Source organism: Pelodiscus sinensis, chromosome 29 (genome assembly GCF_049634645.1).
Source record: "Pelodiscus sinensis isolate JC-2024 chromosome 29, ASM4963464v1, whole genome shotgun sequence".
In the NCBI taxonomy this organism is placed as follows: domain Eukaryota; kingdom Metazoa; phylum Chordata; order Testudines; family Trionychidae; genus Pelodiscus; species Pelodiscus sinensis.
In genome coordinates, this window is record NC_134739.1 from 6,452,611 (window position 1) to 6,478,096 (window position 25,486).

The window sequence follows — 25,486 nt, forward strand, 5'->3', positions numbered from 1 at the left end:
CCTACTTGAAAGTAGGAATAAGAGATCCTCCGGAAAAGAGCTTATTTGCCTATTCCAAAGTGCTACATTAGCATCCCTATTACGGAATAGGGGCCAATGTAGACACAGCCCCAGTGCCCTGAGCTGAGCCCGGGCTGACTCCAGGCACTGCAGTTTCCAAACACTCAGGCTGGCGTAGCAGGGGCTGCGTGTCGGGAGTGAGGGGCACCGGTAGAGCTGGTTGTGGGGAGTCCCGGGGTGGAATAGCAGGGGCTGCGTGTCGGGAGTGGGGGGCACCGGTAGAGCTGGTTGTGGGGAGCCTCAGGCTGGAATAGCAGGGGCTGCGTGTCGGGAGTGAGGGGCACCGGTAGAGCCGGTTGTGGGGAGCCAGGGCTGGAATAGCAGGGGCTGCGTGTCGGGAGTGAGGGGCACCGGTAGAGCTGGTTGTGGGGAGCCAGGGCTGGAATAGCAGGGGCTGCGTGTCGGGAGTGAGGGGCACCGGTAGAGCCGGTTGTGGGGAGCCAGGGCTGGAATAGCAGGGGCTGCGTGTCGGGAGTGAGGGGCACCGGTAGAGCTGGTTGTGGGGAGCCAGGGCTGGAATAGCAGGGGCTGCGTGTCGGGAGTGGGGGGCACCGGTACAGCTGGTTGTGGGGAGCCAGGGCTGGAATAGCAGGGGCTGCGTGTCGGGAGTGAGGGGCACCGGTAGAGCTGGTTGTGGGGAGCCAGGGCTGGAATAGCAGGGGCTGCGTGTCGGGAGTGGGGGGCACCGGTACAGCTGGTTGTGGGGAGCCAGGGCTGGAATAGCAGGGGCTGCGTGTCGGGAGTGGGGGGCACCGGTAGAGCCGGTTGTGGGGAGCCAGGGCTGGAATAGCAGGGGCTGCGTGTCGGGAGTGGGGGGCACCGGTAGAGCCGGTTGTGGGGAGCCAGGGCTGGAATAGCAGGGGCTGCGTGTCGGGAGTGAGGGGCACCGGTAGAGCCGGTTGTGGGGCTGCGGTAGCAGGGGGGTGATTCCTTCTCTTCCTAGCGCGGTGATGGCTGCTAAGCTTTGAGCTGCCTGGAGAGATCAGCTCGTTGTACTGAGAGGGGCCAGTGAACCCATGACTGGCTCTCCGAGGCTGCTACGTGGAACGAGGCCTGGTTCCGCGATGGGACTTGTTGCCTACTCAGCGGCTGGCACCTTTCTAAGCCCCGCGCAGCGGTGAGGCCAGAGCGGGGACTCCCTGCACACCTGGCCAGGACTGTGGGATTGACACCCACGTCGATTGCTGCCCCCTTAGACCGGCCTCCGGGCAGGGGGCCCCACAAAGGCAGGCCTCGCGGGTGCCTGTGCCCAGCGCTTTGCATGCCCCACCCCCCCGCAGCTGGGGGCTCGGAGCCTGGCTCCACCTCTCCCCGTCCGCCTGCTGCCATCAGCAACCAAACCTCAGGGTCCCTAGTGAGGGAGAAGGGAACTGAGGCAGGACTCTGGCCATTGGACTTGTCCCCGGGCTGCCCTTGGGGCTTATGGGGCCCCATGCAGCACAGAGGTGACTGTAGACTCACCCCCATGCAATGGTTTTAGAGCAGATTTTAAAGGGAGCTCCTGTGTGGACTCACACACATGGGCGGGCGGGCGTGCAGGCAAGGGTGGGCACAGCCGTCCCAAACTGCCTACGCCTCCGACAGCCTAAGGCTGGGGCCGCCACCGGGGAAGGCTGGGGCTGCGGCGCAGCAGCCTGGCTCTGGCTGCCGGAAAAGGCAGTCTGGCTTTCCCTGGTCGCCACAGCGCAGCTTCCCTCAGCCGCCAAGGAAGGACGGGACCGCAGCTCGGCAGCCCGACTCTCCCCGGCCACCAAGGAGAGCTGGGCTGGGGCTGCAGCACGGCAGCCGTGGCTCTCCACGTGGCCTAGAAGGATTGGATGGGAGTGGGCGTGGCATCAGGCAGAAGGGGCGGGTTCTCAGGTGGAAAGGGGCGGGGCTGGGGCTTGCCTTCCCCAGCTGGCCTTTCACCCCACGCCCGTGCTAACACAGTACATTCAGAAACTGGCAGTAGGTAGCTGGAGTCAGCAAATGCCTGGGAAATGGCTTTGTGACCACTCAAGTGGCTCCATCACAGGTTCAGCATCCTGGCAGGGTTTGTCACGTTTACGTTAGCGAGACCCTCTCTGGAGGAGGCAGAGCCTCAGACCAGGGGTAGGGAGAGGTGGGTGGGTGGACACTAAGACCCAATGGGTGGGTGGACCCAGAGGTGGGTGGACACTAAGACCCAGTGGTGCCCCAAATGTTCAGGTGCTCTACCCAATTACATATTCTGCAGAGGCAACTGCCATGCCCACTAACGGAGAATCACCTTTGCTGTTAGCAGTAGAGGGTCTGTGACATGCCACGGATGGCTTCCAGCAGGATGCACCTACACTGGCCAGTTTGTTACACTGTGGCTGAGATTGGGCTCCTAAATCCTTTGAGCTCCTAAATCCATTGGGCTCCTAATTCCATGGTTAGGCGTCTGAATAAATCTGACCTGAATTCCATGCAGTTTGTTCTGCCATTCAGGCCAGATGTTTTGGTGTCTAACTATGGATGCCATAGGTTCTCTTTAGGCCCCTAGTTGGCCTCTCCCCAGGGATTGCTGCCTGCCTTGAAAAGGGGGTCAGGAGCCCTTGGATAAATGGAGTGACAGCTCGTCTGGCATCTTGGTCCCAGCTGCCGTCTGTCTCGTACTGTCCCATGGTGGGAGCCCACCTCAACCCGGGACTGGTTCAACCCCAGGCCTCTTACAAGCTGGGGTGGTGCATTGGGAGAACGTCTGTGAGTGGGGAAAGGAGGGATCAGCAGCTTAGAAGGAGTCAAGGTGCCTGGCGGAGGGATCAGCTGTTGAGAGGGTTGATTGGGGAAAGGCAGAGCAAAGAGATCTTGCAAACACTTGGTGTCATTGGGCAAAGTTGGGCTCCTGGACCTTCTAAGCTCCGTCCCCCGGTTCTTGCATACCCTGTGCCCCTCACACACCCGTCTCCCTGGCAGGTCCTGTCGCTGGGCGCGGATGTCCTCCCGGAGTACAAGCTGCAGGCGCCGCGGATCCACCGATGGACCATCCTGCACTACAGCCCCTTCAAGGCGGTGTGGGACTGGCTGATCCTGCTGCTGGTTATCTACACGGCCGTCTTCACGCCCTACTCGGCCGCCTTCCTGCTCAACGAGGAGCAGGAGGAGAGGCGCTGGGACTGTGGCTACTCTTGCAACCCTCTCAACATCATCGACCTCATCGTGGACATCATGTTCATCGTGGACATCCTCATCAACTTCCGCACCACCTACGTCAACATCAACGACGAGGTGGTGAGCCACCCCGGCAAGATCGCCATCCACTACTTCAAGGGCTGGTTCCTTATCGACATGGTGGCGGCCATCCCCTTCGACCTGCTTATCTTCCGCTCCGGCTCTGACGAGGTGAGTGGGGCTAATGGGTAGAACGCAGAGACCTAGGCCGAGGCCTGGGAGGGTAGAGTAGGGACCAGTCTGCCTGTGGTTTCTGGTGCCCGACACCGCACAACGGATGGCACGTCAGATGTGGGGAAGAGAGATGTGGACGGATGGGTGGATAGACGGCTCTGTCTTTGTACCTGGCCTGCTCTGCCCTCTGCTGGAGACGTCAGCACCCTGACAAGCTCCTGCTTAGGAGAAGCCCACTCCGGGCAGGGTACCAACAAGACTTAGTCCTCCAAGGGCCTGGAAGGGCCGGAAAGGGACAATACCCAATCAGCAACCAGCAGGCGAGTTAATAAGGCTTCCGGGCTCCATCTCCTGGGGAGTGTCCAGAGAAGCTTGGCTAGAAGAGCGCTTCAGGGCCAGCCCAGGAGCCGGGCCATGGTCAGAGTTCCCTGTAAGCTGAGCGATGCAAATGCCACCCAACAGACTAGCAGAGCACCCACCAATAGGTTTTTTGTTTCCACTGGTGGTGCGCATCCTCTGGTCCACATAACAATTATTCCACACATGGATGGGCAAGGTTAGAGGGAACCTTGGTCAAGGTGAGGCGGCCAAGCGGTTGCTGTGTTTGGAGCTGATTTGCAAGTCAGCCGAAGTCTCAGTCCAGCTATAAGCAGCCATTAGAGGACTGGCAGAGACACTGAGCAGGCTGGTGCAGACGGACAGACAGAGAGAAACGGGCATACAGGGGAGTAGATGGAAAAGGAGGGAGCTGGAAAGAGGGGAGGGCAAGAGAGAGGGAGCAGATTGATCAGAGAGCAGCAGAGAAACATCGTTTTCCTGGTACAAGCTAAGCAGCCGTGAGCTGAGGTCACTGGCTCACAGTATAACCCCCCCAGGCTGTATTGACACTGCAGCTGCACTTTGGGGGACAGCCTCGTGCGTCTGGCTCCACAATAACAAGCCACTGTCCACGCACCGGCCGCTCCATCCCAGAGAAGCCACGGCTCCCTGGGGAGGAATGAGGACGAGGAGATTTGCCATTGAGTACGGCAGGCGGCTGGCTGGAACCAGTGGTCTGCCCCATCTTTCAAGGAGGCTGCGAGACCAGCTGGATCAGGGTGGCCGTGCTAAGCGATGCTCTAGGGAATGCCTGGGGACACCTTTCTGGATGTTTCCTCGTGTTTGGTAGAGGCTGGAGTAGGGCTGTCAAATATCGGTTAATTGAATAGTCGATTAACCTCAAGAATTCGTATTGGTTACTCGACTATTCTAGAGTCCCCGGGGGTGGGGCCAGCAGCCAGTGCACTGCGGCCCCACTCCTGAGGAGCCCCCTGCCACTCCACACTGCTGCCTCTTATCAGAGGCAGCAGCACGGGGTGCCAGGCGGGAGCTGGTCCGTGAGAGGAGTCAGTTTAAAAACTCGCAGACCGGCTGCCTGTCGCCCTGCCCTGCTGCCTCTGATAAAGAGGCAGCAGTGAGGGGTGGCAGCAGCCCCTGTCCAGGGGCAGTCTGAGCTCTCAGACCCGGCGCGAGCCAGAACTAAGCCAGGCTGCCTGTCTGCTTAAATGCAGAGTCGCAGCGGGGGAAGGTCCTGGACCCAGCGCGAGCTGAGACTGAGCCGGGCTGCTGGCCAGCCTGCCAAAACATTTACTGGCGGGGACGGGGGAATGCGTGTAGTCAATAGCATTCACTGATAAGCTTTTGCTAATTGGTTAATCAACTACACCATCCCTAGGCCAGAGGCGCTCACAGAGATGGGGGCACCATTGTGTTCAGTGCTGTACAGACCCCTGTCAAGAGACAGTCCCTGTCCCAGTCTAACAGAGAACGGGCAGGAGGGGAAGGGACTTGCAGCAGGCCAGAGGTAGTGCCAGAAATAGCAGCTTCTGAGGGGCAGGACGGCATGCTGCCAGGGTGGGGGGCTGATAATGCTGTCTCTAGTCTCCAGCCATTGGGGGGGGTCTCTAAGCCTCTCGATGGGCTGCCATTGTCCTCTATTTCTCGCTGTGCCACCGACTCCTAGTGTCACCTCAGCCAAACCCCTCTGCCTCAGTTTCCCCAAGTGGAGGCTTGGGGGAAAGATGCTGCGGATGGTGTGGCCTGTGTCACTGCACCTCTGTCATTCAGCTTGGAGTCTTGTTGCTCGTTAGTGTCAGGAGCCTTGTGACTCTGACACATTCCCTACGGAAGGGCCCTCATCTCTCTTCAACTGAGCACAGAGAGTGGCAAGTCTGGGAACGGATCCAGGAGTCCTCTGTTCACATGAATAGGCTCCTCCCTCCTCGGAGCCAGGATGAGACCCAGTCTTGGCTTCTGCTTTAACCGCCGGGGGCATGTCTACACGAGGAAACCTGAAAAAACGAAAATCCATTTCCTAACTCCCGATGCTACAAGATCCAACCAGCGGGTCCCCACTACGGGGGAGCCTCGAAATGAGTGTGAGGCAGCTCCCTCAGTGTGGACGCGCTACCTCGACTTAGAGCCCCAGGAACCACGGGGGAGTCATTAGTTCGAATGACTCTGGGAAGTCGTTATTTTGAAATAGCGGCCTGGGAGCGGCCATAGTGATGCTCTTTCAAAATAACTATTTTGGAATGGGCGTTATTCCCTGAGAAGAGTGAGGGGGGATTTGAGAGCAGCCTTCAACTTCCTGAAGGGCGGTTCCAGAGAGGATGGAGAGAGGCTGTTCTCAGTAGTGATGGATGGCAGAACGAGGAGCAATGGTCTCAAGTGACAGTGGGGGAGGTGTAGATTGGATATTAGGACAAACTATTTCCCTAGGAGGGTGGTGAAGCCCTGGGCTGGGTTCCCTAGGGAGGGGGTGGAATCTCCATCCCTAGAGGTTTTTAAGTCCCGGCTTGACAAAGCCCTGGCTGAGTTGATTTAGTTGGGATTGGTCCTGCCTTGGGCAGGGGGCTGGATTTGACCTCCTGAGATCTCTTCCAGCTCTATGGGTATGTCTACACTACCCTCCTAGTGCGAACTAGCGGGGTAATGTAGGCATACCGCACTTGCAAATGAAGCCCGGGATTTGAATTTCCCGGGCTTCATTTGCATAAGCGGGGAGCCGCCATTTTTAAAACCCCGCTGGTTCGAACCCCGTGCAGCGCGGCTACACGGGGCTCGAACTAGGTAGTTCGGACTAGGTTCCTATTCCGAACTACCAGTACACCTCGAGGTTCGAACTAGCGGGGTAGTGTAGACATACCCTATGATTCTAGGAAAAGCAGGAGTCCAGATTTCAAAATAACGGGCTTAGTCGTGTGGACGCTTATACATTTGACCTAAGGGGGGTTATTCTGAAATAAAGCCCTAGTGTAAACCAGGGCTAACGGCCCTTCCTTTCCAGAGCTGGGATGAGAGGACCCTGGAATCCTGGTTCCCAGTCCTCTGTTCTAACCACTAGACCGCACTGTATCTCAGAGGCATAAAGGGAACCCCAAGTCCTGGCTCCTAGGCTCCCATTCTAATCGCAGCCTCCTCGGAGGTTTCCATGTGGTTTCCGGGTGATCTCCCTTTCCCGCTTGGCCCCCCTGCAGACCACCACGCTGATCGGGCTGCTGAAGACGGCCCGGCTGCTGCGCCTGGTGCGCGTGGCCCGCAAGCTGGACCGCTACTCCGAGTACGGGGCGGCCGTGCTCTTCCTGCTCATGTGCACCTTCGCCCTCATCGCCCACTGGCTGGCCTGCATCTGGTACGCCATCGGCAACGTGGAGCGGCCCTACATGGAGCACAAGATCGGCTGGCTGGACAACCTGGGCGACCAGATCGGCAAGCGCTACAACGACAGCGACCTCTCCTCCGGCCCCTCCATCAAGGACAAGTACGTCACGGCGCTCTACTTCACCTTCAGCAGCCTCACCAGCGTGGGCTTCGGCAACGTCTCGCCCAACACCAACTCCGAGAAGATCTTCTCCATCTGCGTCATGCTGATTGGCTGTGAGTGCCTGCCCAGGCCCCCGGCATGGTCCCCGCTCGCCCTCGGGGGCCACCTGGCCCTCAGTTGAGGGGCCTGTTCTGCAGCCTGTTCCCACTCGCCCTCCTGGGGTGCCGTGGGGGCCGGAGGCTGCTTGGGGAGAGGAGCAGGGCAGCTCAGGTTGAGCAGGGTGGGGAGAACTTGCCCAGCCCAGCGCTGGGGTGCAGGCGGGGGACTGAGCTGCCCAAGCAGGCATTTGCTGCGCTGAGAACCCAGCTTCCCTCGGGGAGGCTCCCGAGAAGGCCAGTGAGTCAGGCCAGCTCCCAGATCCGTGCCAACCGGGGTCGGTCTTTAGAGGGTGGTAAAGCACTGGGATGAGTTCCCTAGGGAAGTAGTGGAATCTCCATCCCTAGAGGGGTTTAAGTCTCGGCTTGACAAAGCCCTGGCTGGGTTGATTTAGTTGGGATTGGTCCTGCCTAGAGCAGGGGGCTGGATTTGATGACCTTCTGGGGTCTCTTCCAGCTCTATGATAAGGGGATGATTTGATGAGATAACATGATCTTGGTAACTAACTGACCATTCATTATCAGTGGGAAATAGGTCACTGGAGGGATGATAGGAGTTACTATAGAGAACTTTCTGGGTGTCTGGCTGGTGAGTCTTGCCCACATGCTCAGGGTTTAGCTGATCGCCATATTTGGGGTCAGGAAGGAATTTTCCTCCAGGGTAGATTGGCAGAGGCCCTGGAGGTTTTTCACCTTCCTCTGTAGCATGGGGCGCAGATCACAGCTGGAGGATTCTCTGCATCTTGGGGTCTTCAAAGTATTTGAAGGCTTCAATATCGGAGATATAGGGGAGAGGATTATTCTAGGAGGGGTGGGTGAGATTCTGTGGCCTGCGCTGTGCAGGGGGTCAGACTAGATGATCATAATGGTCCCTTCTGACCTTAAAGTCTATGAGTCTATGAGGAGTCAGACAGGGCACTAGACCAGAGACAGGGACTTTTGCATGGATTGACCCCCCAGTCTGATCCCCAGCAAGAGATGCCAGGGTGCTTTGGCCCTACTGCCCCCCAGCACGCTGCCAGATGTCCCCCAATCCCAAGCATGAGCTCCCCCCAACTGAGGCTGCGAACCTGCAGCACGTGTGTCCATGGGGTTCGACAAGGGAAGCAGCCATGACAAATGGGAGCTGCGGGGGGGGGGGAGGGGATTAGGTGTCTTGATGGGCAGGCGGGGAGGGGGTTGGAGCTGGAGCAGGATCAGGAGGGGGTCAGAGCTGGAGCAAGGGAGCAAGGCCTGAGGATTGGGGCCGCAGGAGCAGTTCCACCCCTCGCCGGAGCCTCCTGCGGGATCCCTGAACCCTGCCCTCTCGTTGCAGCTCTGATGTACGCCAGCATCTTCGGCAATGTCTCCGCCATCATCCAGCGCCTGTACTCGGGCACGGCCCGCTACCACACCCAGATGCTGAGGGTGAAGGAGTTCATTCGCTTCCACCAGATCCCCAACCCGCTGCGCCAGCGCCTGGAGGAGTACTTCCAGCACGCCTGGTCCTACACCAACGGCATCGACATGAACGCGGTGAGTGCCTGGCTGGCGCAGGGGACCTGCCTCCCCTACCGGGCTGAGCCGCTGCCAGGCAGGGATCTGGGTCCCCAGCCCTGCCAATAACCCTGAGGCCTCCGTGGGGAGGGAGATGAGAATGCACCTTAGATGCTCCTGGCTGGGTGGCGGGCAGCCCGCAGAATCCGGAGCCCCTCTCCGCTGCCCTGTGTCCCAGGACCGGTGCTTTCCGTTCGGGCGGGGAGAAAGCCAGGTAAGATGAGATCATGTCAACAGCGCTTGGGTGCAGGGTTGGAGCCATGGGGGGCCGAGCCCTGGTGTCCATCTGTCTCCGTGCAGGCCCAGCACTTCGCTAAAGAGCCCGATCCCTGCTGCTTAGCTTGGGGGCTGGAGGATCTAGGAGGGTGGGTGGGCTAGCCTAGGATTTCCCTGGCTGGCTGGCCGGCCGCGTACCGAGCTGCCTGTGGGTCAGGGTAGCCCTGATTGGCCATTGCTGGGGAAAGGCTCTGGGAGCGCTTGGCGCTTATCGATCCAGCCTCTTCTCTGTGCAGCCGGTTGCTAAGCAGAGCAGGTTGTGCTTTCGGTGATGGGGGAAGGGCAGCATTGCAATAAACTTCAGCCTGGTTTAATTAGCATCTGGAAAGGCTGCTCGGAGGGAGCCAAGGGGATCATGGGAGAGCAGCAATGTGAGAGACCGGCCTTCGCTCAGACCCCTCTGCGGAAGGAAAGAGCCTCGGCCATTGGAGGACACACGCTGGCTGGAGGGGGTCCTGTGAAGCTGAGGAGAGAGAGGACAGTCAATTATAACAAAGAGTCCATCTCGCCCCTCGGGAGAGGAATTTATTCCCCACTCGGGAGTGACCCCTAAATGGCCTATGACATAACCAAGTCGGCTTGTGGGTTTTCACCCTGTTCCATGTCCTTGACAAGCACCAGATCCAGGTGAAATGGAAACCAAGCAACACACCGTGAAATGAACCAGTGGAACTCGCTGCCACATGATATTACTGAAGACAATAGTTTAGATTGGACACTGATACTGATAATTAGAGATGGGTCTACACCGGGATGCTAGGGACACACAACACCCAGCTCTGGATGAATTCAGATCGTTTTTCAAATTTTGCTCCTGGTCCCTTTGCATTATAATGAGCCAAACTAAATTGCAAGTCCAAGCACCCCAGGCTTCGTGGCTGACATCTGTTTCTCATCAGAACCCTGAGTGTTTTATATTCTCAAGGTGCTATACAAATATTAGTATCACTATCCTCATTTTACGTGTGGGGAAACTGAGGCACAGAGCCAGGGGAGGGTGGGCAGCCCAAGGCCGCACTGCGAGATAGTGTCAACGCCCAGAATAGGACCTAGGAATTCTAGCCCCGTGTTCAGTCATTAGCCCAAAACCAAGGGGACCTTCAAGCCAGTTACTAGGGGAAGCACCCGCGGTCCCACATCCCTCTGGCTGAGAGATGAAATGGGGAGAAACCCACAATCACTAGGACTAGCCGGAGCCACGTGTGGGAAGGAGTTGTTCTCTCCCAGCCCTAGCCTGGTCCCAGTGGGGCTCTGCCAGTGCTTCAGCGCATGCTAAGGGACAGCCATATGCCCGATTTCCCCCGGTGGAGCAGACACATTCAAGAGCAAAGACAAGACACATTCTCACACCACCCATGTAACACACAACCCCTTTGCTCTTACAGGCTGCGGGCTGCCCGGCCAGTGGCGTCCCGCGGCAGAGGGATTTGAGCTAGCTGGTCTCACGCTACTGCACTAACCACAGTTGCGCAGACAGAGCTTTGGAGCTGTGGTTTGGGCAGCCATCTGGGCTCAGCCCGTCTCCCCCTGGGTTGCTGCCGCAGGCTGCGCAGACACGGCCTTACAGTCTCCAGACATGGCTCTAACGTGGGCCCAGCGATTGCTGGAGGAGTGTTTTGTTACTGCTCTTCGTTCTCCCGTCTCCAGGGCCTCGCTCTTTGCTTTAAGAAATACAGCGAAATGGGAAATATTATGTCTGGCAGTAGACCATTATGGCAAACCGTTCATCATTCGACTGCCTCAGACTCATGTATATAGAGTTTAATTAGGATAGCCTGTCTCCGGCTTAATTCGGTATGGATCTGTGGGCTGGTTTTTGGGGTTGATGAATATTGTCACTCAGGGTGCGTCTAGACAGCCCCCTTCTGTTGGAATAAGCTACGCAATTTGCGCTATGCAAATTGCGTAGTTTATTCCGAGTCTAAGTGGAAAGAGCTTATTCTGAAATTTGCTGATGTCTACACAGCACCAGATTTCAAAATAAGGCACCATTCCGACAAATTCCTTATCTCTCGTGGAATGATGGTGACAGGGACACTGAAATAGCACGCCTGTTATTTTGGGAAATAGCTGGCACTTTTAAAGGCACAGCATTGCTATTTCAGGATACTTCTGGTATCCCGAAATAGCAACGCACTCTAGACATACCCAACTATGCACATCTAACTTACGACTGCGTGGTGCTGCGATAGCCCCAGGTAGCCCTGTTATGAACCAGAACCCCATGCAGCTAGGTGCCGTGGAAACTCAGAACAAAAAGCTGGCTCCTTGCCCAAAAATCTAAGCAGAGGACAAGAGATGGCAGGTGGCTACAGCCAGACAGGGGAGCTCAAGGAAATTCATGAGGCTGTACTGGTCCGTATGATTTGGAACTGGTCTCAGCACAGCAACTACCTCTTCATTGTCAAGGTTTTTGACCTGTAGGAGAACATTGTAACCTGCCTGGGCGCTCATTCATGGATTTCAAAGTAGCCATTCTTCTGCAAAGTCATTTCAAAAACCAACTACAGAGGGAAACTGCAGACCTGGCCTTCGTATGCAAATGTGACACTATCTCTCGTGGCTTGAACAAAGACATGAACTGGGAGGGCCGTTATATTCAACACGTAGTTGACATCAAAAGCTAAGTATGGGACATTTCCAGCCCGCTCAATTCGCCTCCTTAGCACCACAATTGACAGGTAGCCCCCCCACCTTCTTTTTCTGTTATAAATTGTGAGGGTCCCCCCCTTTTTTCTTCACTCACCTGAGCAAGTGGGTTGTGCCCTCGAAAGCACATGACACCATCTCTATATAGTTGTTAGTCTCGAAGGTGCTACAGGACTGTGCATTGGTTTTTAACGTTTTTTGGCTGGCCTCCTGGCAAAGGAGAATTTAAAGAAGGGATTTGTAGGAAGATGCGGCGTTGCTCTGAGGAAGGGTTTTGAATCGGGTTTGTCCTTTGCCAGTGGGTCTGAAGGGAGGTCATTTGTCTGAAATGCCTTTGTCATAGAAATCACAGCGACGGAGATTTGGTGGAAGAGAAATTGAGGAGCCATCTAGCCCTGAGGCAGGACCAAATAGACCTAGACTATCTGTGACAGACATTTGGCCAGCAGACCTCCATGATGGGGATTCCCCATCCTGCCTTGAAAACCTATGCCAAAGTTAACTTAGAAAGCTTTCCCTAATATCTAACCTACATCTCCCTGCCATTGCTTCTTGTCCTACCTTGTGGACAGGGAGAACTGTTGATGGCTGTCGTCTCTCCCGGCCCTTCGCACACGTGCCGGGTGTTATCGGGTCGCCTCGCACTCTTCTGTTCATCGGGCATTCTAAGCCTTGGTTCATTTTTGTTGCTCTCTGGACTCCTTCCAGCACACCCATGTCTTTCCTAACACGCGGCGCCCAGACCTGGACACACGGCACCAAATTCGGAGGCCTTGGCAGTGCCGAGTGGAGCAGGACAAAGACCCCTGTTGTGTGGTTTGATTTATTTTAGATCCAAGAGAAACCAGGACACTTCAGGGCTACTTAACCACTTGCTTATTTATTGCGAGCGTTAAGCCGTTAATACAGTTGTTTAAGTTTTACAAGCTTGAAGAACAATTACTAGACAATTAAACCTTAAATACGATACATTCTAAAGCAATTAATACAGCGCAAAGCAGTGCAAAAGCAATTACTAAAAGATCTGCTATATACAAGAATAAAGCCTAATTCACTTGCACTTCACTCGTATGCAACCTACAGTGCCAGGCAGGAGGTCGTGGTTCCGTCTTTTCCCACGCATAGGAACGCCACCACTGACGTAGCCAGTGTGAAGGGCCTAATCGCTTCTAGTTACCTCGAGCAGGACGTATGGGCCAACCCTGCCCACTCCCTCCCACCAGTTGTTCTTAGCAGGGAGAGACGTGGTCGTTCTAATAATATTTACCGATTGATACGTATTGTGTAGGATACGTCAAATGCCCAATGCCCCTATTTGGGGTACATCCTGCTACTCCAACTGTTATGTGCACAGTTAACAGTTTCATGGCTGTACTTTTTGCTCATCAGAAACAAGTCCCAGTACAAGGCTGCTTGTTCTGTGTTCTTGACGTCGTCTCGCAAACCTCGCTTAATCTGCGTTGTTATGCAAAACAATTGCTGGCTCTCGGACCCTGTCTGCGTGCTTTGTTACATCAGACTTGAGACGGGCCTGAAATCCACACTTTGGACAAGGCAGGGTAGTCCAGGCTCCCCTACAACCCCCATGTCCTGCTCATGACACTCCCGTTCATAAGGCCCAGCGTGGTATTAGCCTTTTTCGCAGCGGCATCGCTCTGCCGGCTCGTGTGCGGCCGGTGACCCGTGAGACGCGAGGAGAAGGTGTTTGTCCCGCGGTCGGTGGGATGGAGAATGCCCCGTAGCTATTCATCACCTCGCGTTGCAGGGCTCGGGCTCTGGAAAGGAGGGAGGGCTGGCTCGGGGGTTGGAATTTCCCATGTGTTTTTATTGTGTCATGAACAACCGTTTGGTCTGGGACTCAGCGAGGAGGCAGCTTCTAGAACCAGGAAGGAGCCGGCTGGATGAGTCACTAGATTATTACTGAGTGAGAGAGCAGCCGGGACCAAGCTAGCGGCTGCTGGGGAGCCCTGCCTCGCTCAATTCCCGCTGGGGAAATTCCCTGTTCTCCCTGTCCCGGTGGTACCCGCGCTGCCACCTGCTGGGGACCATGCTCCATCATCACAGCAAGTTATCCCTCCAGTCCAGAGCAGAGCGCCTCCCAGCGCTCCCCATCCCGCCATGCTCCAGTGACCTCACCCGACATCCAGCTCCTTCCCCTGGGCCGTTTCTACTGAAGGCACCGGGCTTCCGTGCTCCTAGAGGGCAGGATCCACAGGGCAGAGCCCAGCACGTGGACTGGGAGGGGCAGGGATTTCTGCCCCTTGTGTGGAGGCTGCTGCAGGCCATTCAGAATTCTCCAGACCCACGCTCCCCCCACATCCACTCTCTGCCCCTCTGGCTCCCACCCTCTCCACAGCTGGGACCAGATCCTAAGCGCTGCGACTCCGTGTCCCAGCAGGTCCGAGGGACCTGGAGTGCCCCTCCCCAATGCTTGGGGTGGTGCAACAGGGTGAGTTGGCCCATTATGGACATTAGTCACTGGTAGCTTCTGGCTGGGTGTGATGGCTCGGATCCCTTTCTGGATGGGAATGCAGGCCGGGCGGCCCAGTCTGTGTTTGCCTATAGACCGGGCGGGCTCTCCCTCTGGCCCTGCTGTGTGACTGGCTGCCCCCTTTTCCCCCTGCAGGTGCTGAAAGGCTTCCCCGAATGCCTGCAGGCCGACATCTGCCTCCACCTGAACCGCACCCTCCTGCAGAACTGCAAGGCCTTCCGGGGGGCCAGCAAGGGCTGCCTCCGAGCCCTGGCCATGAAGTTCAAGACGACCCACGCGCCTCCCGGAGACACCCTGGTGCATTACGGAGATGTCCTCACCACCCTCTACTTCATCTCCCGCGGCTCCATCGAGATCCTCCGGGAGGACATTGTGGTGGCCATTCTAGGTGGGAGAGTCCTTCCTTCCCGGCCAGGGCGTGGGGCAAATGGGAGATGGGGAAGAGAGAAGGAGCCAGAAGAAAGCTGATACCAGTGTCCGAGAATGCCCCACTTTGGGCAGTGGGTCTCCGCTGTGGGTGGGAGACCCCACAAGGTCACTTGGCCTGGATCCTGGTCCCCATTCCCCTCCTCTCGGTGGCCACTAGCACCCAGTGCTGCCTCACTTGGGAGCCAAGGCCCAACAGAAGAACCGGATCCTCTCTGTGTTGCAGAGAGGCCAGGAAGAAGCATCCACCAGGTCTGGGAGGGAGCAGGGGGCTGGGCTGTGTTTAGAAGATGCCTGCAGCCGAATAGATTTGTGCCTCATTTAGCCTCAATCCAGCCCTGCCAGGGATTACAGTGTGAGAATCAACTCTCATCAAATTGGAATTGAAGCAAACCCAGCTCACACCCCTAGATTCTGCCTGTTTCTAGGCTTGGGAATAAACTGGCATGTCCCAATTCCTCCACCCCCAAACCTGTTCTGTCCCAAAGGCCTGCCCCTTGCAGATCAGGGCCAGGGCCCCAAAATCCCACACCCGGCAGCTGATCTTGTGATGTCTGGCGCAGCCTAAACCAGGAAGTACCATAGATCAGGAGACCTGCTCTCCCAGCCCTCCAAACCCACGAGACTCTAAGGGCACGTCTACACTGCGGGCTAAAGTCGAGTTAAGCAACTTCAGCTACATTCATTGTATAGCTGACATCAAAGTAGCTTAACTTGGCTTTTGGCGCTGGCTGCACACCAGGAAGTCGAAGGAAGGACACTCTCCCTCCGACTTCCTATACTCCTCGTGAAATGAGGGTACCAGGAGTCGGAGTAAGAAGCCCGTTATTTGGAAACTATTTCGATATAACGGGCTTGCTGTGTAGATACGCACTCTGTTATTTTGAAATAAGCATGCAGTGTAGACCTAGCCAATGGAGTATTCATCTGGGGCTGTGTCTCCACCGGCACGATCTCGCGCAAAAGTGGCCGCTCTTGCGCAAAAACTTGCTGCCTTTCTACACTGGCCGCATGTTCTTGCGCAAGTAAACTGACGTTCTAATGTATGAAATCAGGGCTTCTTGTGCGAGAACTCTGACGCTCCTGCTCAGGAATAAGCCCTCTTGCGCAAGAGCTCTTCCAGAATTGGCCAGTGTAGACAGGCAACATGAATTTCTTGCGCAAGAAGCCCCAATGGTTAAAATGGCCATCAGAGCTTTCTTGCGCAAGAGAGCGTCTACACTGGCATGGATGCTCTTGCACAAAAGCACATAGAATCATAGAACCATAGAGCTGGAAGAGACCTCAGAAGGTCATCAAGTCCAGCCCCCTGCTCTAGGCAGGACCAATCCCAACTAAATCAACCCGGCCAGGGCCTTGTCAAGCCGAGACTTAAACACCCAGCGCTTCACTACCCTCCTAGTGAAATAGTTTTTCCTAATATCCAACCTGGACCTTTCCCTCCATAACTTGAGACCATTGCTCCTTGTTCTGCCATCTGTCACTACTGAGAACAGCCTCTCTCCATCCTCTTTGGAACCTCCCTTCAGGAAGTTGAAGGCTGCTATCAAATCCCCCCTCACTCTTTGCTTCTGCAGACTGAACAAACCCAACTCCCTCAGTCTCTCTTTATAGGTCATACGCTCCAGGCCCCTAATCATTTTGGTTGCCCTCAGCTGGACCCTCTCCAATGCGTCAACATCCTTTTTGTAGTGGGGGGCCCAGAACTGGACACAATACTCCAGATGTGGCCTCACCAAAGCCAAATAAAGGGGAATAATGACATCTCTGGAACTGCTGGCAATGCTCCTCCTAATACAGCCCAATATGCCATTAGCCTTCTTGGCTACAAGGGCACACTGTTGACTCATATCCAGCTTCTCATCCACTGTAACCCCCAGGTTCTTTTCTGCAGAACTACTACTTAACCGGTTGGTCCCCAGTCTATAACTATGCTTGGGATTCTTCCGTCCCAAGTGCAGGACTCTGCACTTGTCCTTGTTGAACCTCATCAGATTTCTTGTGGCCCAATCCTCAAATTTGTCTAAGCACATGCCAGTGTAGACACTCTCTTGTAGAAGTGTTTTTGCAGAAGAACTCTTCTGCAAAAGAGTTTTTGCGTGAGACCACGCCAGTGTATACATAGCCTTGGAGTATTATGTCCAGTTCTGGGCACTGCATTACAAGAAAGACGTGGAGAAATTGGAGAGGGTCCAGAGAAGCGCAGCAAAAAATGATGAAAGGTCTAGAAAACATGAGCTATGAGGGAAGACTGAAAGAATTGGGCTTGTTTAGTTTACAAAAGAGAAGATCGAGAGGGGACATGAGAAAAGTTTTTAAGTATCTAAAAGAATGTCACAAGAAGGAGGGAGGAAAATTGTTCTCCTTGGTCTCTGAGGTTAGGACAAGAAGCAATGGGCTTAAATTGCAGCAAAGGATGTTTAAGTTGGACATTAGGGAAAACTTCCTCCTGTCAGGGGGGTTAAACACTGGAATAAATTGCCTAGGGAGAAGGGGTTGTGGAATCTCCATCACTGGAGATATCTAAGAGCAGGTTGGACAGACACCTGTCAGGGATGCTCTAGTCTACATGGTGCTTGGTCCTGTCGGGAGGATGGGGTGACCTCTCGAGGTCCCTTCCAGTTCTATGATTCTATTAAATGTTTCCTCCTACCAGGCCCCTGTGGGCAGAGGAAAGGCAGGACGTAGCTGCCACGAACCTCAAGGGGATTCTCCTGTGGGTTCTCCCTCGCTCCCAGCCCACGCTGCCCCATATCTCCACATAGGTTTAGCCTTGCTGTAGCAGAGAGAACTAGCAAGGCTAGAAATCTAACTTGACCATTGTGTGAGGTTCGCATGTCCGGACTAAGGATGTTAAATGTCGGTTAATTGACTAGTTGACCAGTCGATGGAATTTCCATCAACTATTCGACTAATCGATAGGCACTTCCACATTCCTCCTTTGAAATGTACAGGAGCCCCAGTGGGGGCGCTTGTGCATTTCGAAGTTGGAACTCCGCATGTAGCCCAAGCCACTGGGAAGTCCTGCTGACTCCGGGCTCCATGTGCTTTGAAGGGCTCTTGTGCATTTCAAAGTGGAAGCGCCCACGTGGAGCCCGGGGTCAGTGGGGGACTCAGAGTCCTGCGCTGACCCCAGGCTCCATGCAGCACTGCTGCTTTGAAATGCCGCACGGAGCCGGAGTCAGCGTGGGACTCCCCAGCTAACCCCGAGCTCCGCATGCTCTGAAATCTCCAGCTGATCCCGCGTTCCGTGGAAATGCCGTCACAGCATTTCAAAGTGGCAGCACCGCATGGAGCCCTTACAGGCACACTGCCGCTTTGAAGTACTCCCTCCCCTCCCCACCCTTTGCTGCCTCTATCTGATAGAGGCAGCAAAGGGAGGGGGGGAAGCGACTAGTCGACTCAATTATCCGATAAGCATTTGCTTATCAGATAGTCGACTAGTCGACTGGTCTTTGACATCCTTAGCCCTGGCCTCAGTGAGCGCGGGTCAGTTTCAGCAGCCAGGCCTAGCGGTGGGGAGGGAGGGCATCCTTCTAATTCAGTGTTTGAGCCCTCAAGAGGCCCAGGTTACAGAGCAGCTACAGAGCTTGCAAAGATCAGCCCCAGTGCAAGTAGCAAAGGGGTCGGCACAGGGGGCCTTGGGCCGGGGTGGCGCTGCAGAAGGGAGGTGTGACGGAAGGGGCTAAGCAGGGAGCAGGAGGCGTCCAGAGGGTGAGCCAGGGGATAGGACCCAGAGGAGGGCAGGGAGTAGGAGGAGATGAGGGGACACACGCCAGGACATTAGCAGAGAGCTCTCTTGAAAGCCCTAGAGCCGCTAGGGACAGCTCCGCTGCCCACACCCCTAATGAGCCTCTCTCCACTGCGCAGGGAAGAACGACATTTTTGGGGAGCCCATCAGCCTTTATGCCCGACCTGGGAAATCCAACGCAGACGTCCGGGCACTGACTTATTGCGACCTGCATAAGATCCAGCGGGAGGACCTCCTGGAGGTCCTGGACATGTACCCGGCCTTTTCCGACAACTTCTGGAGCAACTTGGAGATAACCTTCAACCTGCGAGATGTGAGTCCCAGATGTAGGTGGGAGAAGAGAGGCAGCGGCTGCTGGTCGGCCCCAGGGAGCGGAAGGGGGTGCAGGAGGGAACAGCGCGGGGGAGCATAGAATGACAAGTGCTCTGTCCTCCTAACTCAGGTCACTCACAGGTCCGCTAAGCACCCAGGGCTACGCTTTCACAATGCTGTCTGAGCTACTAACTGCTTTGGAGTCCAGAGAGAGGTTTGGAGAAAAGCTCAGCCCCCCTTTTCCCCCAGGGATAGTGACCATCCTGACTTTGGCCCTACATTTTCACAGAAGCCCAACCCATGGGGGCATGTGAGGAGCTAAGTCCTGAAAATCTGGCTCAGATTGTCAGTGTTGAGAACTGGAAAATCTGACCCGGAGCTATTCTGGAAATTTGGCTTCCTGAGTCCTGCAGCTAACACCCCCCTCCCCAAAACGCCCCACGTTTTGCAGGGTCTCAGCACCGTTTCCAGAGCTCAGAGGTTATTTCAGGCTGATGCAAGGTCGTCGTGTTGCAGTTCTGTGCCAGCCTGACGTTGTGATGGGAGGGAATTTGGGAGACATGACAGCGCACAGCCTGGGGGCATGTACAGGTGTAAGAAGATGCCTGCGTGCTGTGACCAGACCCTGTTGTGTCAGGACAGAGTGATGGCATGATGCCTTGGCAAAATGCAACCCCATGTCCAGGTGGCAGTGTTGTGATGGCGACATGGGGCTGTTGTCCCAGGTTTTGACATGATGCCATTCTCGCCATGGGAAAGCTTTGCTTTACATTGTGATGGAATGCGATGGTGTTGTTTCAGCCTGACATCAGGTCATTGTGACTGACAAAACACTTGAGGGAGGACCTGGCTTCCTTGTCACAACGTGCCACATTCTTGCCATGTGCAGGGATGGTCTGTCCTGACCTGATGTGACTTGGGTCACATTGTTGCAACCCTGTGATGAAAGAGACTGTCCCATATGGATGTCATTGCCATGGTGATGCAATGACATCACCATGTAAATGTCATGACTTTGTCACCAATCCAGAAGAGTTCTCTGAACTTTTAACCACAGGCTTAACCTGGGGTTGCCGGATACTTTAAAATACCGAACATAGCGGGAAAAAATTGGGTGAGCAAAAAAAAAAAAAAAAAAAGGTCACTCTGTGCTTTTAAGGCGTGGCAGGGAAAGACCATCCCCACCGGAAAACAAAAAACACCGGACATTTTACATGTCTGATATTTTCTGGGTTTTTTTACTGGACAGAGGCAGTGAAAAGCACACTCTCCGGGTGAAAACCGGACACCTGGCAACCCTAGCTTAACCTCAATTGGCTTCAGCGCATTGCACAGCTGGTCAAATTGCCAAAGGAAAAAACGGAGTCCAGAGCCTTTAGCCAATCACAAACAAGCTTATTCAGAGACGTCCCGCTTTCATGAATAATCAAGGCTGTGATTGGCTGAAGGCTCTGGAATAATTGTTTTCCCCCTTAAACGTTATCACTAAATCCTGCCCAGTGATCTGATTGGCTACCCCCTTTTGTTGTTTTCTTTTCCCAGAGACACTGGCTGATGGGTGTGTGAGGAAGCCCCCAACTCCGCGAGTGTCCTAGGCACCCTAACCCCCCTTCACACGGTGCCACCCCCAGCCCCAATGCGCACAGCCTCAGGGTCTCCGGAGGGCCCAGTTCAGTGTCTGCTGCCTGAGGGCTTGGAGCCCCTGGCTGGAAGGGGACAGGGAGCTGGGCGTGGGCTGTCCTGCCCTGCAGAGACGCCCCAGGGGCACGCTGGGCTCCGGCTGACGCTCGGGCCAAGGTTTCTTTGCGTTGCACTAACAGTCCCCTCCCGCGCGCGGTGCCCTCTTCTCTCTCAGGCAGACAGCATCCCCCGCTCGCCGCTCAGCGAGGAGTACGACTGCACCTACCGCCGCGTGCGCCGCCGCAAGCATTCCCTCTGCCGGCCCCCCAAGCCCGGTGAGTGGGGGCCGGCCGGGCTCGGTCGCCTCCTTCCCTTTGCCTTGTCTCCCCCCGTAACTCTGCGGGCCTGGCCGTGCCCAGCTCTGACATCAGCATTGCTGCCCCTGGCTGGGCTGAGGGGAGGCTCCGAGCTGTCTCCTGCCCTTGGAGCTGCAGCCGTCTGTGCCGGCTGCCGAGGGTGGGAACCACCGTCTGCCCCAGCTCCCCGGCTCCGCCCTCGTCTGCTTCCTCCCATCCCCCTCTCTCCGCCCCACCTCCCGCCACTGTGGTGCCTCCACTACAGAAGCCACCGTTCGCGGCTGGGCCCCTGCCTCAGACAGCAACAGTCTCCCCTCCACCCCTGCCCCCACAGACTCCCCTACCAAGGCCTGGGCAGGCCCGTGTGGCTGGGTCTCGGTGGCTGGGTATCTGGAGTTTGTGGGGGACTGTGGTGGGGGGAGGTAACCGGCCTGTGCTCTGCCAGGGCAGGGTCCTGCCAGCTGGGCGCCCTGAGGCAGCACCCTTCTCCTCCTGCATCAGGAGAACGGGTGGGTGGGCTTGAGAGCCTCGGCGGTGCCTCGGGAGAGCAGCAGGGCCTGTGGCACTGCCCAGGGGGTACAGCAGGGCTCTGGCTGGACCATGACGTGCCCACCCGAAGGCATGGACCTGGCTGGCCTGGCCCCACTCCGTGGGGCACCAGCCGGCCCCTCACGCGGGGCACGATCCAGCCCTCACAAGGCAGGTGCCCGCCAGCCCTTTCCTCCCTCCATGGGCATCCCGGTGGGGGTGGGGCCTGACGGCGCTGCCCTGGCGTCTCCGCACTAACCTGCCTGCGCCCCACAGACCCGGACGGGCTGGACACGGGCATCTCGGACGCGGAGCAATACCACACCTACTCGGAGCTCACCAACCTGCCGGGCCCCCTCGGCAAGGACCAGTGGGACGACCTCTGCAGCAGCACCACGCCCTGCTCGCAGACCAGCGATGAGGAGGCCAAGCCCCCCAGCCCCACCCTGGCCGAGTCCTGCTCCGCCGCCGAAAAGGACGACTTTGCCCCGGCCGTGCTCAGCCTGGTGGCCGGTGGCGCCGACGGCAGCAAGCAGGCGGCGGGCGACAGCCAGGCCTACGCCGGTAGCGGGGTCTAGCGGGGTCCAGTGGGAAGGGGGCCAGCTCTGGGGGGAGCCCAGAGAGTGAGAGTCTCCGCGAGGGCTCTCAGTTGATGTGTGGGAACGCCCGCGATTCACTCAAGGCGGGATTAACGCCTTCATTCGCTAATGCTGCGCTGCCTGGTGCCTCGACAGGGCAACGCATTAGGAGCCCAGGGTCAGCTGGAGCGCCCCGCTGTTGCGCTGTCCCTTTGAAACGCCGCGGCGGCCTTTCCAAGGGGCTGCGCTGCACGGAGCCGGGGTCGGGGGACTCCAGCTGATCCCGGGCTCCCGCGGCGCTGCCCCTTGGAGCGTTTCAAAGCGGCAGCGCACGCAATTAATCGCGATTACATTTTGTATTCGCTGGACAGCCCTCATCTCAACACAAACCTCAGTCTAAGCCAGGGGTGGGGGACCCAAGGCCTGGGGGCCACTTAACTGGGTCTGGCCCCTGAGGCTTGGGGTTCCCCTTTCCCCACACATTGGGGAGCCCGCCCTGGTGCACCAGCCCCCCGCTATCCCTTCATGGGGCACACAAAATCTACCAGCCTGGGGGCTCTGCAAAGGGGATGTGAGGAGCGTCTCTCCTCAGTCAGGGGCCGTCAGTGAGGGTTTGGGTTTTGTTGGTTTTTTTCTGTGGGTCAGTGGCCCCCGACCCAAAAAAGCTTCCCCACCCCTGGTTTAAGCTCTCCCCAGCCTGGGGGCTCCAGGGGCCTCCTGGGGGAGAGGTTTGTTCCCCCGGCTGCGTCCTGGTGGCGTCACACTGCCCCTGCCCCAGAGAGGCTGTGAGCGTCCCTCTCGCCCTGCCACAGTGCGGGAGCGGGGCAGGAGACGAGCACTGGTTCTGGGGGGGGAGGCCATGGGACTGCACTGACACTGGGGTAATTCACATCCCAGCCCCACAGCGACCCCAGCTGCTCCCCCCTCCTCCCACTCGGCTTTGCCATTGCCCCTTGCGCTCGCCCCATAGCAGCCTGCCTGGCCCCCGCACAGAGCACGGGCAGCCTCCGCTGCTGGATTCTGTGTCCCCTTGGGGCTGCAGGCCTCCTGCTGACAGGCCACGCCAGGTAGGGTGTGAGCGTGGCGGAGGGTGGAGGAGGGGTCGCAGCAGGGTGGGGGCCGCTGACCAGGAATTCCTGGGGGTGGTTGGGGGGCGCATAGCAGGTCTGCTCCAACCGCCACTGTGATCTCTCCTCTCTGCAGCCACTCCCGTGGATGTTCCGAACATGTTCGCCTTCTGGGAGGACCGACAGCCACATGCCCACCCCGCACCCCTGCAGCACGCATCCCTGGTCCACTGCCCCCCGGCCTGCACGCCGGGGCCCCTAGAATCCAGGCTGGAGCTCCTGCAGGCTCAGCTCAGCAGGTGGGTGCTTGCATGGTTCGGGGCACCGCCCCTCCTCTCTGAGAGCCCCACCGCCCGCTGGCCCTGGCTCTGCGGCGTGACACCGGCGCCCCGTGCTGGCCCTTGCGACCATGGCAAGTCTGGGGGGCAGCCCACGAATGGGACGCATCAGCTTAGCAGCTCTAGAACTGGAAGGGACCTCGAGAGGTCATCAAGTCCAGTCCCCTGCCCTCACGGCAGGACCAAGCACCGTCTGGACCATCCCTGATGTCTGTCTGACCTGCTCTTAAATATCTCCTGAGATGGAGACTCCACAACCTCCCTAGACAACTTATTCCAGTGTTTAACCACCCTGACAGCAAGTTTTTCCTAATGTCCAACCTAACCCTCCCTTGCTGCAGTTTAAGCCCATTGCTTCTGGTCCTATCCTCAAAGGCCAAGGAGAACAATTTTTCCCCCTCCTCCTTGTGACACCCTTTTAGATACCTGAAAACTGCTATCACGTCCCCTCTCAGTCTTCTCCTTTCCAAACGAAACAAGCCCAATTCTTTCAGCCTTCCCTCAGAGCTCATGTTCTCTAGACCTTTAGTCATTCATGTTGCTCTTCTCTGGACCTTCTCCAATGTCTCCGCATCTTCCTTGAAATGTGGTGCCCAGGACTGGACACGGTACTCCAACTGAGGCCTAATCAGTGCAGAGTTGAGCGAAAGAATGACTTCTCGTGTCTTGCTCCCAACAAGATCTTGTGGCCTTATTTTTTCCAAAGTGACTAGTGATGTTTGGGAGATCTTACTGCATTAAGTTTATGTATCATTGTGGGACAGAAAGGGTACGTCTAAACTACATGGCTCCGTCGACAGAGCCATGTAGATTTGTTTGTTCAGCAAAGGGAAATGAAGCCATGATTTAAATAATCGCGGCTTCATTTAAATTTAAATGGCTGCCCCGCTCTGCCGATCAGCTGTTTGTCGGCAGATTGGGGCAGTCTGGATGCTCCCCTGTCGACATGAAAGCCCTTTATCGACCTCCCCAGTAAACCTCATCCTACGAGGCATAACGGGGAGGTCGATAAAGGGCTTTCAGGTCGGCACGGGAGCGTCCAGACTAGTGCGCTGAACCGACAAACAGCTGATCAGTTGTTTGTTGGCTCAGCGCGGCAGCCATTTAAATTTAAATGAAGCCGCGATTATTTAAATCACAGCTTCATTTCCCTCTGCTAATCAGCCTAATCTACATGGGTCCATCGATGGAGCCATTAGTTTAGACACACCCAATGTGTATGAAATTCCATGGGGCAGGGAGACCTCAGCCTTCTAGGAATTGTGACCGTGCGGGTAATTAGACAAATTCACTCAGGCTGTGAGGCCTTTAGAGAGGTGCTACCACCTGGAGAGAGACTCACGTCTACTGGATTCTCCACAGACCAACTATCAAAGACCTTTGGAATAATTAGCCTGAGTTTAGCTCTGGTGCTCAGGCAACATGATGGCTGCACTCCCAGCCTGGAGCACCCTGCCCCCCAACCTCCTGCCCTGACTTTTGCACCCCCTGACATCCACACCCCCAGCCCTGACTCCTTCACCCCCACTTCCTGCCCCGAGCCCCCCCACATTCCCCCACGCAATTTTTTAGTCTGGACGTCGGCGATCCCGCCCCGCGGGGCTTAGTGGTGACATCTGGGAGCAGCTACTTGAGTATTTCCTCAGCCGGGCCCAGCCTGGATCAAGTTACAAGGGCTCCCCCAAATTCAGTCCCGGGGCAGGAACCTGAGCATTTGCCTTGGGCCGTTCCACCATCCCGGGCAGGTGAACTGTTGCCAGGCTGGTCACTGGCGAGAGTCACCAGGGACATAGGAAGGGGGCGGCATTGGAACGAGAAGGAAAAGGAGGCCAGACCTCTGCAGTCGTGCGGCTGGCATGGGCACAGCGCCGGGCCACACGCCTCCATGCAGACGCGATTCTCAGAGGCTGCCTGCACCCCATTCAGTGCCGCGGGCGTTGGGGCTGCTCTAGGACTCAGGCCGCTTCGATCGAGGCGTGTCCGTGCAGATGTAGGTGTCTCACTTAAGGGTTGCAGCCTTTTTCCCACTGGCTTCATTACTACGGGGTGCTGTGCTGGCCAGGCATGGTGCGCCCCCTAGTGGCCGTGAGCAAGGGGCGCTGTTAAGGTTGCAGTTCACATTTCTACATAAAATTCCCATTGGGTTGGGATAGGGACAAACATTCTCATCCAATTGCATCCAGCGAGGGG

The 25,486-nt window shown here is 56.7% G+C and overlaps 1 protein-coding gene across 3 annotated transcripts in view; it reads left to right on the plus strand.

Moving 5' to 3' along the window:
• The window catches only part of KCNH6 (potassium voltage-gated channel subfamily H member 6), a 129,033-nt gene that overhangs the window by 99,072 nt on the left and 4,475 nt on the right, over positions 1 to 25,486 (plus strand). For all 3 annotated transcript variants that reach the window (XM_075911217.1, XM_075911219.1, XM_075911218.1), the window contains 8 exons: positions 2,980 to 3,405; positions 6,927 to 7,326; positions 8,684 to 8,883; positions 14,456 to 14,708; positions 18,617 to 18,810; positions 20,665 to 20,764; positions 21,590 to 21,877; positions 23,095 to 23,257. In XM_075911217.1, the coding sequence (XP_075767332.1) occupies positions 2,980 to 3,405; positions 6,927 to 7,326; positions 8,684 to 8,883; positions 14,456 to 14,708; positions 18,617 to 18,810; positions 20,665 to 20,764; positions 21,590 to 21,877; positions 23,095 to 23,257 (2,024 nt within the window). The remainder of the gene's footprint in view (positions 1 to 2,979; positions 3,406 to 6,926; positions 7,327 to 8,683; positions 8,884 to 14,455; positions 14,709 to 18,616; positions 18,811 to 20,664; positions 20,765 to 21,589; positions 21,878 to 23,094; positions 23,258 to 25,486) is intronic.